The sequence below is a fragment of the Myotis davidii genome, unplaced genomic scaffold (genome assembly GCF_000327345.1).
Source record: "Myotis davidii unplaced genomic scaffold, ASM32734v1 scaffold461, whole genome shotgun sequence".
NCBI classification, from domain to species: domain Eukaryota; kingdom Metazoa; phylum Chordata; class Mammalia; order Chiroptera; family Vespertilionidae; genus Myotis; species Myotis davidii.
In genome coordinates this window covers 3,444,579-3,457,225 of record NW_006295825.1, presented here as the reverse complement: position 1 = coordinate 3,457,225, position 12,647 = coordinate 3,444,579, and the positions used below count along the sequence as shown (strand labels likewise).

The 12,647-nt window shown below is 49.7% G+C and overlaps 1 protein-coding gene across 1 annotated transcript in view; it reads right to left on the bottom strand.

Annotated features, from left to right (window-relative positions):
* CA12 (carbonic anhydrase XII) overlaps nucleotides 1-12,647 on the bottom strand; it is a 54,603-nt gene that overhangs the window by 34,827 nt on the left and 7,129 nt on the right. The window contains exon 2 of the mRNA XM_015568548.1: nucleotides 11,206-11,226. Coding sequence (XP_015424034.1) covers nucleotides 11,206-11,226 — 21 coding nt within the window. The remainder of the gene's footprint in view (nucleotides 1-11,205; nucleotides 11,227-12,647) is intronic.

Genomic DNA, 12,647 nt, shown 5'->3' with positions numbered 1-12,647 from the left:
GAGGTGACACGCGAACTCATTTTTTTGGTTGATTTTTCTTTGTTAAATGGCATTTAAATATATACAATAAATATCAAAAATATAAGTCTTCGTTTTACTGTGGTTGCAAATATCAAAACATTTCTATATGTGACACGGCACCAGAGTGAAGTTAGGGTTTTTCAAAATGCTGACACGCCGAGCCCAGAAGGTTCACCGTCCCCCTCACAGGTCCCCTGTGTCTCCTTTTACTTCTGATGAGAAACGCATGGCGCCGGGGCGTTTTGTTTCAGACTGGCTTTCCCTCTGAAACCCTCCCATCCCGGATCAAGTGCCACCTTCTCCCCGGTGCTTCCTCGGACTCCCAGAGCCAGCAATAGAGGAACAGCCGTTCTCCCCTCACCCGGGCAAGAAGTGTCTCCCCCTGCAGCCGGGCTCTGTCTTGCCGTGTGCTGTGCATACGTGATATTTGCTCACTGCATGCTCCCTCCTGCCCTGCAGCCCAGCCCACTCACTCTGATCCGCTTTTCTGGGGTGCTTCCTCACGTACGTGTCCCCTGCTCCCTGCTCTCCCGTCTAACACTAATCCTTCCAGTTTGAATCACCACACCCTTCAGCTGCCTGTCCTCTTCCTGAGCATCTGAAAGGATCGTCCCCACAGGAACGCCGACCTCTCTCCCAGCTGTGCTACTACAGTAACGAAGAGTGGATTCTATTTTTACTTTTTTTCCTAGCAACCACACTGGTCTTTGATCCACATTTCTCACGGATGTGTCACAAGGCACCATATCAAATATTATGTCAAGAGGTATTAAGTCCATTGTGCTTTCTTCAACCACTAAGCCTCTTATCCTGATGTGGGGAAGAAAAGCAGGTTTTGACATAATTTGTTTCTGGCAAATCTATATTATTTTCTTTTTTTAAAATCACTGCAGCCCTGGCCTGGTGGCTCTGTTTGAGCCCAAACACCAAAAGGTTTGGGGTTTGAGTCCTGGTCAGGGCATATACCTAGGCTGCGGGTTCGATCCCTGATTGGAGTGCATACTGGAGGCAACCAATCAATATTTTTCTCCTCTCTCTCTCTCTCTCATCAGTAAAAATACATCCTCAGGTGAGGATTTGAAGACATTGCTGCATTTCCTCAGTGGCTGTTAGACAGCCTGGTGGTGTGGGTGTAGGGCACACCGTGACCGGCATAAAACAAGCATTCGTCAAATGACCAGGGAAGCACATGAGACGGGTCAGGAGAGAGTTCTGGTCCCGGCTGGGCTCCTTGTGCTCTCTTTGGGCCGATTGCCTCATTGGTAATTGGTGGTGGGGCTTGGCCACATCAGCACTGCACCCCGTCTCCCCCACCCCCACCCCCACCCCCGTGCCTGCCCCATAGGTCCCACTAGGCAATGATGTCGGTCTTATTGATACTTCGGAATACTTCGCGTGAAGCCCAACAGAGCCAGGCACTCATCCCCAACCAGGCTGCACTGGCCAATTACAATGTTAGGTTGAATTGTACCAACAGGTCTGACCCCCCATCACCCCTCCCTTTGTTCAGATCCCTATCCCCTTCTCCCACATCCCCCTGGTCTCCCTCTGGTGTTGCACACTCATCCCTCTCCACCCTGCCGCCAGGATGACCCTCCTAAAATGCTTATCTGATCACCTCAGTTTCCTACTTGGGACGCTCCTGCCATCCGCCTGCTACCTCCAGAGTGAGGTCCCAACTCCCCAGCTTCCTGAGCTCCTCACACCCTGCCCCTGGCCCATCTCCCCAGCCCCTGCTCTCCTCAGGTCCTTGGTAGTTCCCAGAATGTGCCAGCCTCGGTGATCTTCACATTGTGTCCCTTTGCCCACGTGCCCTTTCATCTCTTCCCCTTTGCCTTGCCAGCACTTATGTGCCCTCCAGCTTGGAGGTCTCAGCGTGGACATCACCTCGGCCAGGAAGCCTCTTTAGTTCTTTCCCAAAAGCACTAGGGGAGGTCTCTCTCTTCTGTGCTTCATCTCCCGGTAGCATAAGGCCTGTCTAATGTCTTTTCTCTAACCAGCTTCTCTGGCTCATAATGATAGGGACCGTACCTTATTCATCATTCCTTAGTCTACGGTGGTTCTCAACCTTCCTAATGCTGCGACCCTTTAATACAGTTCCTCATGTTGTGGTGACCCCCAACCATAAAATTATTTTCGTTGCTACTTCATGACTGTAATTTTGCTACTGCTATGAATCTTAATGTAAATATCTGATATGCAGAATGTATTTTCATTGTTCGCAACCCACAGGTTGAGAACCGCTGCTTAGGATCTGTCCAACACTTGGCACTTAGTATTTACTCAATAAATAATTGTGGAAGGAATGTGAGCCAGGTATCTTGGGATTATTTCATTCAGACATGAATTTGTTAAAACAAATCTTTTAAGCAATGGTATCCATGAAGGGGATGGCAGAATAAAAGAGGGGTAAAAATGCAGGGTGCCACTTCTGGAAAAAAAATCCCTGAAATCTCTTTGTTACAACATTTTGGCTCAGGATCAGGAAAAATACCTGTAGACTAGAAGGGCACTAGAAGGGAGAACCTTTAGATTCACAAGTCCTAGCAAAATAGACAGTTACTCAAGTTGGAGCCACCAATTTGCCTCTGGGCTCCTGAGCTTCCTGGTGGCCAAAGCCAAAAGGGACAACAGCTCTTTGCATGACTGCCGCAGACCTGCTACAAAACGTCTTTGTTCCACAACCTTCAGAGTCACCTCTTCTCCTTTCTGCACTTCTCATGCAATTCTCAGGAGACTGGGCACAGAGGAGGGACCACCTTCTGAAGGTAGCAGGCGCCATTTGCCTATGTCACTGTTCCCTGTGTCAGTGAAGCTCTCTCTCGTCATAGCTGAGGGGCCTTTCCTGAGCTACGTGTCCTAGGAGGTGGGGCAGCATGAACCACTGGCCCTAAACCTGCAAGCATCCTTACAGAATCCGGGTGGGTCTCGGCCAGTTCACCCGGAAATCACAGCTGATCTAGCCACAAGTTAATGATTGAAAAATCATTTAAAGAGTTAAGATGAACTGAATGAACCATTTAGAGTTACACCAGTTCTGCCCTAGCCAGTTTGGCTCAGTGGATAGAGTGCCTGCCTGCGGACCGAAGGGTCCTGGGTTTGATTCCAGTTAAGGGCACATACCTCGGTTGCAGGCTCCTCTCCGGCCTGGGCCCTGGTCAGGGTGCATGCAGGAGGCAACCAATTGATGTGTTTCTCTCACATTGGTACTTCCTTCTGTCTTTCCCTCTCTCTTCCACTCTCTCTAAAGATCAATGGGAAAATATCCTCAGGTGAGGATTAAAATAAAAAAGGTAGAGTTTATACCAGTTCTGAGTCAACCTGTTTAGATAGAAGGAGGCGGCAACTCGTATTTGTTCCTTCCTGGTTGGCATACATCAAATGTTTGTCTTGTCACCGGAAAGCTTGTCCTTAAAGGAACTCTTTAGTAAATTTTTTTAAAATGGCACCTAAATTACTTTGTTTATAAATACTTGTAATACTGATCAAACACCATCAAAAAGTATATGTGAACTATGAAGTGGTTGAAAATTGGAAGAAGTTGTAGTTAAAAATCTAATACTCCCCATCATTCCTATATGCTATATTGAACAGTATGCAGACTAGCCATTATTTTTACACTTTTTGCCACCACTGTCTTCATGATTTAATTCTTGAAATTAATCATTTCGGCTCCTGTCTTTGTGTTCTGAGCATCGAACAGGTGAGAGTGAGTGAGTGTGAGACAACTACCCTATTTCCTGGCTTCTAGATGCCACTGAGGACACATCCCAGTTTCCGAGACACTGAAACGCAGGGAAAGTGTGTATCTGAGAATCGATGAAACGCGGTCTTCGCCCGCAGCACATGGCGTGGCCCGGAAGAGCCTGGCCGTGCTCCTGGGCTCCACGGTGGTGCCCGCCGCCTTCACCCCCGTGGCTGCCACCGCAGGGAAGATAGTAACACGCCAAAGAAGAGGGCCCCTGTTCCCTCCACGGAGACCGAAACAGCCCCTGATCCATTCTCTCCCTCCTGGAAGCCAGACTTTTTAGTACACATCTGCCTGGAGCTGCCTTCATCAGCCTGCTTTGAATTCAGCCTCTTAGCTTTAAACCTTTCCTTTGAGCTGGTGAACTGCTCGGCTCCTCTCCCTCTTGCTGCCAAGGGCATTAACCGGCTCCAGGGGAGCTGTGACCTGCCCTCCCCTGAATGCCTGGCTCCCGACTAGCAGGAAGCAGAAAGGGCAAGTTTGAGCACAGCCAGAGACCTGGCAGGGCCGGTCCCAGCCCCAAAGCCAGCTCTCACCTGCAGTCCAAGGCTCCACTCTGCTCAGGGAAGTGAGGGGCCCTGCATCGGGCTGGGCTTATGGAGCCCCAGGCTTTTTCCCGGGTCCAGGTCTCCACGCCTGAGCCCTAAGTCAAGGCTTAGCCCCGAGGCTCAGGTGGGCGTGGGGCCCAGCGGCCCTGGGCTCGGTGGGGAGGCCAGGATCGGCCTCCTCTCCCCTGACTTCAGCTACACGCAGAGGTGTCCACGGCTATGGAGCCAGTTATCCAGTCCCTAGAGGCCAGGAAAGCATCAGGGAGAGTAGCTCCGACTCCACCCTGGTCAGAAGGAAGGACGAGCCTAGAAAGAACATTCTGGCCTCCGATGTCCTTGTGAGGATAAGAGCCCTCTGTTTTGTTCAGCCCCTTTCTTTCTCACAAAGGCATGCCCTTTGTTCAGACTATAAGTGCATGCCGCCTGGCTGTTAAAAACTCAGGCAATTCGAAAGGCAGAGAGAAGCGGATCCTTTCTAACAAAATTCACGTTCGTTGGCTATTGCAGAGTTTACAAGCATTTCTCAATTATCAGCAGATAAAATTCTACCATAACTGGGAGGTGAAGGAAAGAAAACAATGATCAGTGTTGCTGATTGTGTACAGTGCGCCAGCACATCAGCCTCTCTCCGTGTATAGTAAGTCCTCACTTAATGTTCCCCCAGAGGTTCTGGGACTTTAAGCAAAATGACGTATAATGAAACCAATTCTACCATCGGCTTATTGTTAGAAACAGGTTGGTTCTAAGGCATCTTATTCAATGTGTATCTTATCTAATCCTGCTGTATTCTTATTTAATCCTCACCACACCTCTATGAAGCAATTGGTAGTCAAACTTGACTAAGCATCAGGATCACCTGGTGGCCTTGTTAAACGAGGCTGCTGGGCCGTGGCCGGGCGGCTCAGTTGTTTGCAGCATCGGCCTGTGCACCATAAAGGTTGTGGCTCCAATCCCCGGTCAGGGCATGCGTGGGAGGAAACTGACAGATGTTTCTCTCACACATCGATGCTTTTCTCTCTCTCCCTTAACAATCAGTCAACATATCCTTGGGTGAAAATTTTAAAAAAGAGAGAGAGAGAGATTGCTGGGCCCTGACCTAGAGTTTTTGAGTCACAGGTAGATCTGGGATGGGCCGAGAGAGTATATTTCTAACAAAGTCACACAGAAGATAGGCTTTGGCTATTTCCCCCCAGCCTCTTCCCATGCGTTTCACTTCTGATGCGCAGTGTTCAGGAAGGGCATCTGAGGGCCCAGACGATGCTGATGTCGCTGGTCCGGGGACCACACTTTGAGAACCACTGAGGTAGGTGCTATTGCTCTCATGCTGTAGTTGAGAGAACAAAGGTTCGGAAAGGTCCTTACTTTCCTAAGGTCAGTCCGCCAGAGAGTGAGCCAGCAGATATTTCCAAATGGAAGTCTGCCTGGGTGTGGCTCTGTGCACTTCATACTTCTCCGGCCTGGTCTTCTGCCTCGTGCTGCCCCTCCTGACACTGCACCTGCCTTGAGGAATAACGCTAGCTTACCTATCTGCCCACCCAGTGGGGAAGGCCAGCTAAATGCAGGCCTGTGGGCGGCCACGGGCCAAGGTCCTCCAGAACACACGGACCTCAATGCTGCAACGCGGGACAGGTGAGAAACAATTACCAGGGGGTGAATCAGGCCACAGCGCATCAGGCCCAGCCTGTCACAGCATCGGTTAGAAGTAACTGGAACTGTAGCTCAGAGTTAATAAATGGAGGTTTGTTGGGTTGCCAGCCTCAAGGGACGTCCCCAAGATATAGGGGTAATGATTTCCTGGTATGAAAAACATGTTCTGGCCTTTCTTGCTCTCTCCCCAGGAGTGCCTCGCGCTTGCTCTCCTCAGTCATCCTCAGGAGAGAAGTCGCTGGTGTTTTAGTTGGCTAACCCCCTACCTTTGGGGAAAACCAGTGCTCTCCTTCCTTCAACCAGCCTTGCAATTGCACACGCTCCCTGACTGCCCTTTGCGTTCTCCCGTGAGGTCTAACTTAGTCTGCCCTTCATACTGCCTTTGACTGTGAGGCCACATGGCACCTTGATCACCACTAACGAATAGAAGGTAAAGGGGTTTTCCTCCTCGTCTCCTTCCGTGCGTCCCCTGTCGGTTCTCAGAGTTCGGGCAGGGCTCAGGAGGATGTCCCCAGTCCCAGGGAAAGGTCATGGATAACAATTTCATATTCCAGCAGATTCAGGCCAGAAGATGGGTGGAGGCGGAAGGCGGGAGCCCGGAGAAGCAATGTTTGCCCCATGGAAGGCCCCTTCCCAGTTCCCAAGACAATTCTCTAAGACAGAGCATCTACAGTCTGGGAGGAAGGAGAGCACAGGAGGAATGCTGTGGCATTCCCGGGTCACACGGGTGCTACGAGGGCTGAGGGCTGCCCAGGCACTGCAGAGAAGATGGGCAGGAGCCTGGGAGTGGCTGCAGCCTGCCGCCCGCACCCCCAGGCCCCGCCACGTCATCCCAGGGCTCCTGTAGCAGGAGCGCTGGGCCGCTGGTTGCCTCGAGGGCCCTGACCAGGGGAAGGTGGGACTCAACCTCCAGGAGGTGGACTTGGCTTCCATGTTCCCTTTTCATCCCATCTCCTTTGAAGGGTTAAGGGTCTTATTTCTCCAAAATCTCCAGCAGACTGTGGTGGTGGCTGACTGCTGAACTAGCCCAACCCGAGGAGCACCCAAGCCACGTCTGGTACCCAGGACGGAGCGCGGTGCCATTCTCTGCTCACATGACGTGTTCTTGGGTGGTTCGTTCCAACAGAGTCATTCTTTTTGGTTGCTCTGCTGTTTTGAACACACACTGAGGAATTTTGGGGTTTTCTTGGGGAGGGCTAAAAACACTATCGGGGGAGGATGACTCTCCCAGCCAGCTGGAATTGTTTAACTCTTTCCTTGGCTACAATATACACACAGAAAAGTGCCTGTATCATAGCGAACAGCATGACGAATTTTCACCCACTGAACATGAGCGGCTCCTCTCCTGGCGCCTCCTTCCATCACCCCCAGCCCCCAAGGGTGCCCGCTCTCCTGACTTGACCAGCACGGACTCACTTCAGTGGCCGGAGTCATCCTCAGCTCACATGACAGCCTGACTTGCAGCTGTCCTCCAGGTCGGAGTTGGCAAAGCTGCCAGGGCTCAGCTGGGTTGACCTGGGACGGATTTCCATCGGGGAGGGGTACTGATTTCCATCGGGGAGGGGGACCGATTTCCATCGGGGAGGGGCCCACCCAGCAATTCTCAACCCAGCACATGTCCAGCGGCTGCTTCAGCCGCCCGGGCAGCGTGCACAGGGGACGACTGGCCCCGTCTTGGCTACCAGATGGCCCTCCTGTGCCCCGGGAGGCCTCTGAGAGGTCAGCCTGGTGACTCAGTTTGGAGAGGGATGGGGATAGAGTTCTCTTTCCACGTGTTTCTAGAAGTCCTGCCACGTGTCCCAGGCAGTGGGAGGTCCCTGATCAGGATGAATCAGCAGTTTCTACGTGCAAAATAGCTGAGTCTGCGCCCTGGGCAAGCCACGTGGTGTTTGGTTGGAACCGCCCCATTCAGGGCAGCCCTTCTGCGTGGACACTGTCCTTCCCCAGCACCTATGCCAGGTCCTCTGTTTACCTGGGCGACTCTGAGCCCAGGTGCCAGCTGCCAGCCGGCACCCGTTTGCCTCCTCAGTTGTCCTCCATCCCGTCTTCCTTCACTGGCCCCCACTGAGAGCCAACTCCATATCACGAGCTCATTTCACTAATGAAAAGCCACATTTGCCTTTACGCTCATCCCCTCCCCCCTTTCATGGCATGCATCATTAGACTCTACCCTCTGCTTCCTCAGCAAATAGCTGCTTTAATTGTGCAGAACAGAGGGACAGAGGGCTGGCCAGAGCTAGTGGTCAGGAAAAAATGCGTCTGAACTAGTTGACGTGGCTGGACAGAGAAGCCCTCTTTCGGGGAACACCATGTCATGACTAAGGTGCAGAAAGATTTTCCTCCCACACCTTCTCAACTTTCTGTTCTCTGGAACTATCTCACTCTGCCCTGGGCAAGGGGGGAAGGGGGCGGTCACACAGAGGCAGGGAGCCCTGGAGAGATTGGAACTGTGTTTCCACTATACCTGGGAGGCTAGTACAAGAGGTGGAGCAAGCTACCCCAGCTGGTCAGTGGTTCTCTTCTAGAGTGAGTGCAAAAGTCACTTGGGAAGTGCATGAAATAGACAAGCTTTTGAGGTTCCTCCCTTCCCCAGGTCCAGGCTAAGTCCCAGCAATCTGCATACTAGGAAAGCAGTCCAGGCGGCTCCGATGTGGGGGACCCCGAGCCATAGTGGAAGGGACAATGATCTAGAGAGCAGCACCTTCCCCAGGTTACAGATGGGGAGAAAGCGAGACCCAGAGGACTCCAGTGGCTTACTAAAGATCATATGGAATAAGGCCCAGGACCTGAGTCCTGCCTTCTTTACATGCCTGCACTGCTCTTGTCACATCCCACACATTGCACTTGGCCATGGAGCCCAGAGGCCCTGAGGCCCTAACCTGTCTATTCTTCCTTTGTGGGACCTCTTGCTCTGCTCTTTCTTTCTCTCTTACTGCCAACACCATACACTGGATGTTAAGACACAGGATGGGATGTCTTCTCTAAAGGCCAAACTCCTTCTAGCTTCCTGCTTATCCAGCCCTCTCACCCCCCACCACCATGTTGCTCTCCCTATAATGCAGATCACTCCCTGCCCTACCATCTATGGGACAAAGTCAGAAAGGCCTGCCCTGCACTTCCACGTCTCTCTGTTTGTCTCAACCTATCTTTTTGACCTCAGAACCCATCACTCCCTTGTAACTCCTTCTCTACATGATTTCCCTCAAATACCACTTTGTTCTTTCTTGCCTCCACTCATGTGATGCCATCATCATCAGCATTGCCAACAGCACTTCTGCCCTGTCACACTGAATCCTCCAGTCCCCCAAGGCCCAGGTGAAAGCCCTCCTCCTCCTCCAGGAAGCCTTCCTTGACCACGCAGCCCTAGCATTCTCATCCTTCTCTGAACCATCAGAGCACTGAACCATTTATTATCTCTTATTATTACCTATTATATTCTGCTTTGAATTGTGAGCCTTAAGTAATTCCCAGCTACAGATCACAGCCTACCCTTCTAGTTACACACCCACTTAGCAATGGTGCTTTGCACATAATAACTACCTAAGGGATGTTAGTAATGCCGGAGCCATCAATGCTAGAGCCACGGAAACCTTGGCCTGTAGGTAGCTGATCAATTAGTTTGATGACTTTTCTATGCCTCCTGGGCTAACAAAGGCTTTTACAAATTTAACCTAGGGCTTTCTCTGGATTTTTCATCCACTGTAGTAATCAACTTCCCTGCTTGTCAATGAGGCCAGTTCCACCCTCCCACTTACCATAACAAGCTATGTTGCAAATCCCTTGTGACTCTGTCCTAAACAGGACATAATAGTAGTTCTCCCTTATCCATGGGGATACCTTCCAAGACCCCCAGTAGATGCCTGAAACTATACATAATATCGAACCATATATATATATTATGTTTTTATCAGTACATACATACCTATGATACAGTTTAATTTATAAATTAGGCACAGTAAGAAATTAACAACAAAAATAACAAAATGGAACAAGTATAATACACCATATTAAAGGCTATGTGTGTGTGGCCTTCCCCTCGCCACCCCCAGAACCAAGAGAGCTACTAAGTGACTAACAGGCAGGGAGCTAGGCAGCGTGGATGTGCAGAACAAAAGCGATGATTCACGTCTTGGGCAAGATGGAGTGGGACGGCTCGCGATTTCATCACTCTACTCAGAACGGCGCATAATGTAAAACCAATGAATTGCTTATTTCTGGAATTTTCCATTTAATATTTTCAGACTGTGGTTGACCTTGGGTAACTGAAACCACAGAGAGTGAAACTGCAGATAAGGGGGGACTGTACTAGCATTCTGCACTTGCCAGGGGGCCCAAGACTGGGCCTCCCCTCCCCACTCCCGCTGATGACCACGTTTCCCATTCAGTGCAACACACCAGCTGCGCTGATTTCAAGGCGCTTATCTGGCAAGCCTGCCAGCAGTGGCCAATGTCGTTCTTGACCCAATCCCACAGGAACCCCATTGCACGGCTGATGTCCCTCTCTCCCCATTTAAGACAAGCGTCTCTTTTCACTAAGGATGTTCCATCTCCATTTCATCTATTGCTTGTTTACAAACAGGGCAAGAAGTAGTTAATTCTAGACCTACTGACAGCTTAATCAGCGGTTCTCAACCTGTGGGTCGCGACCCCTTTGGCGGTGGAACAACCCTTTCACAGGGGTCGCCTAAGACCATCCCGCATATCAGATATTTACATTACAATTCATAACAGTAGCAACATTACAGTTATGAAGTAGCAACAAAAATAATTTTATGGTTGGGTCACAACATGAGGAACTGTATTTAAAGGGCCAGAAGGTTGAGAACCGCTGGCTTAAGTCTTGGGGCCTGAGCCAAACTTTCAGAAAAGAGCCCTTTATTCTTTGTTTATTGTAGGGCAAATGCCCTACAGAAGAGAAAGGCTCTCTCCTGCCCACGGCCCTTGCAATGTGGAAGTACCCTGGATATCTTCACCTGGGAGGTCTGGTAGAAATCCGTGCAGGAGTCTGGAAGCCTTAACACTGACTCAAAGTTCAAGTACACAGAGCAGGCTCGTCTGCTAGGAGAAAGTGTACCATGCAACCCCTATGGAGTGATTTCTCAGAGAGGCCTTTGTGCCTATTTAATAATATCAGAACTGCTCTCTCTACTCCAAAAAAATATCTCCAGAGATCGTGACATTTCTGGCTTTCTCATTAAACACAGCCATCTCCTAAAAAAAATATTTAAGATCTCCACTTACCAATATAGGTCCAGTCGAACCCTGCAAAGAACAAAACAAAGCAAGTTAAGTACAATTATGCTTGAACAAGTTGGAAAAAAACACAGATTTCATTTTGAAATGGGTGAGACGGAAAAGGGGGTGGATGCCCAAAACTTCTTCAGTAAAAGCCTCCCCAGACATCCTAGAGATGCCAAATTTTATTAGCTGAGTGGGTAATAAATTCACATGGTTCAAAACCCAAAAGCTGCCGAAGGGTCTACAGTAAAAGCTCTTTCTCCTGCCAGATCTCTCTGTTTCCACTAGAGATGGCCAATTCATCAGTTGATGGAATCTTTTATGGTATGACTGCACACACTTATGTATTGTTTTCTTTCCACACTGCGCCCCCCTCTTTTTTTGTTAATCCTCACCTGAGGATATTTTTCCCATTGATTGTTAAAGACAGTAGAAGGGAGGCAAAGAGGGAGGGAGGGGGAAGGAAGGGAGAGATGGGGATAGAGAGAGAGACATCAATATGAGAGACACATCGATTGGTTGTCTCCCACATGCACCCTAACTGGGGCAGGGGATTGAACCTGCAACCCAGGTATATACCCTTGACCCAGAATCCAACCCATGACCCTTTGGTGCACAGGCTGGCACTCTAACCACTGAGCATACTGGCCAGGGCTCCCTCCTTTTTACACACAAAGGCTGGCATGTTGGAAACACTATTTTGCATCTTGCTTTTTCCCTACTTAACAACAAATCTTGGAGAATAGTTCACAACGATACATGAAGAGGAAAACACTACTCTCAAAAGGAAAATGTTTCTTTGGGGAAGCTGCCGCCCTTGCACGAGTTAGATTCCAGGGGTGGGAGGAACGTGTAGGAAAAATTCTGCCAGGAATATAACGGAAGTCACCCGCCACTTCCCACTCCCCACCCTGCACATGTAAAAGTCCTTCATTCCTACATCAAAACACATTGTTTGAAAAGCTGTTGCAGACCCTGCCTGACACCTCCCTCCTTACCTCCAGAAGGAGATCAAGACCCTGAATGAAGACTTGGGGTGTCTCAGGGCCACATCCCAATGCGGGGCCTGTCCAGCTCCTAAGACCCTCTCTCCTAGCTTCTCCCAGTGTCTCCGTGTTCTCGGCCCACCAGGGACAGCGGGAAGAGGAAGGCTTTCCCATTCCCTTTCTCTCTCGGGAACTGATTTGAGTAAAATTTAACTGGTCACTTATGACAACTGGGCATCTCCTACTCAAGCCAATGGTGGATTTTAAAAGCTAAAAGAGGACTTTGCTTTTATTTTTAAAGCTGGTTTAACCTCATATTTTTGTTGTTGTTCTGTTTCATTTCTGTGCTTCAGTGGTTTTAATTATTTTAATTCTCCATTATTAATTGGTAATCTTATCAAAATACACTTGTACATGGTTTATAGAGTCAGGTGGTTCTAACAAAGCTTTTTTTTTTTT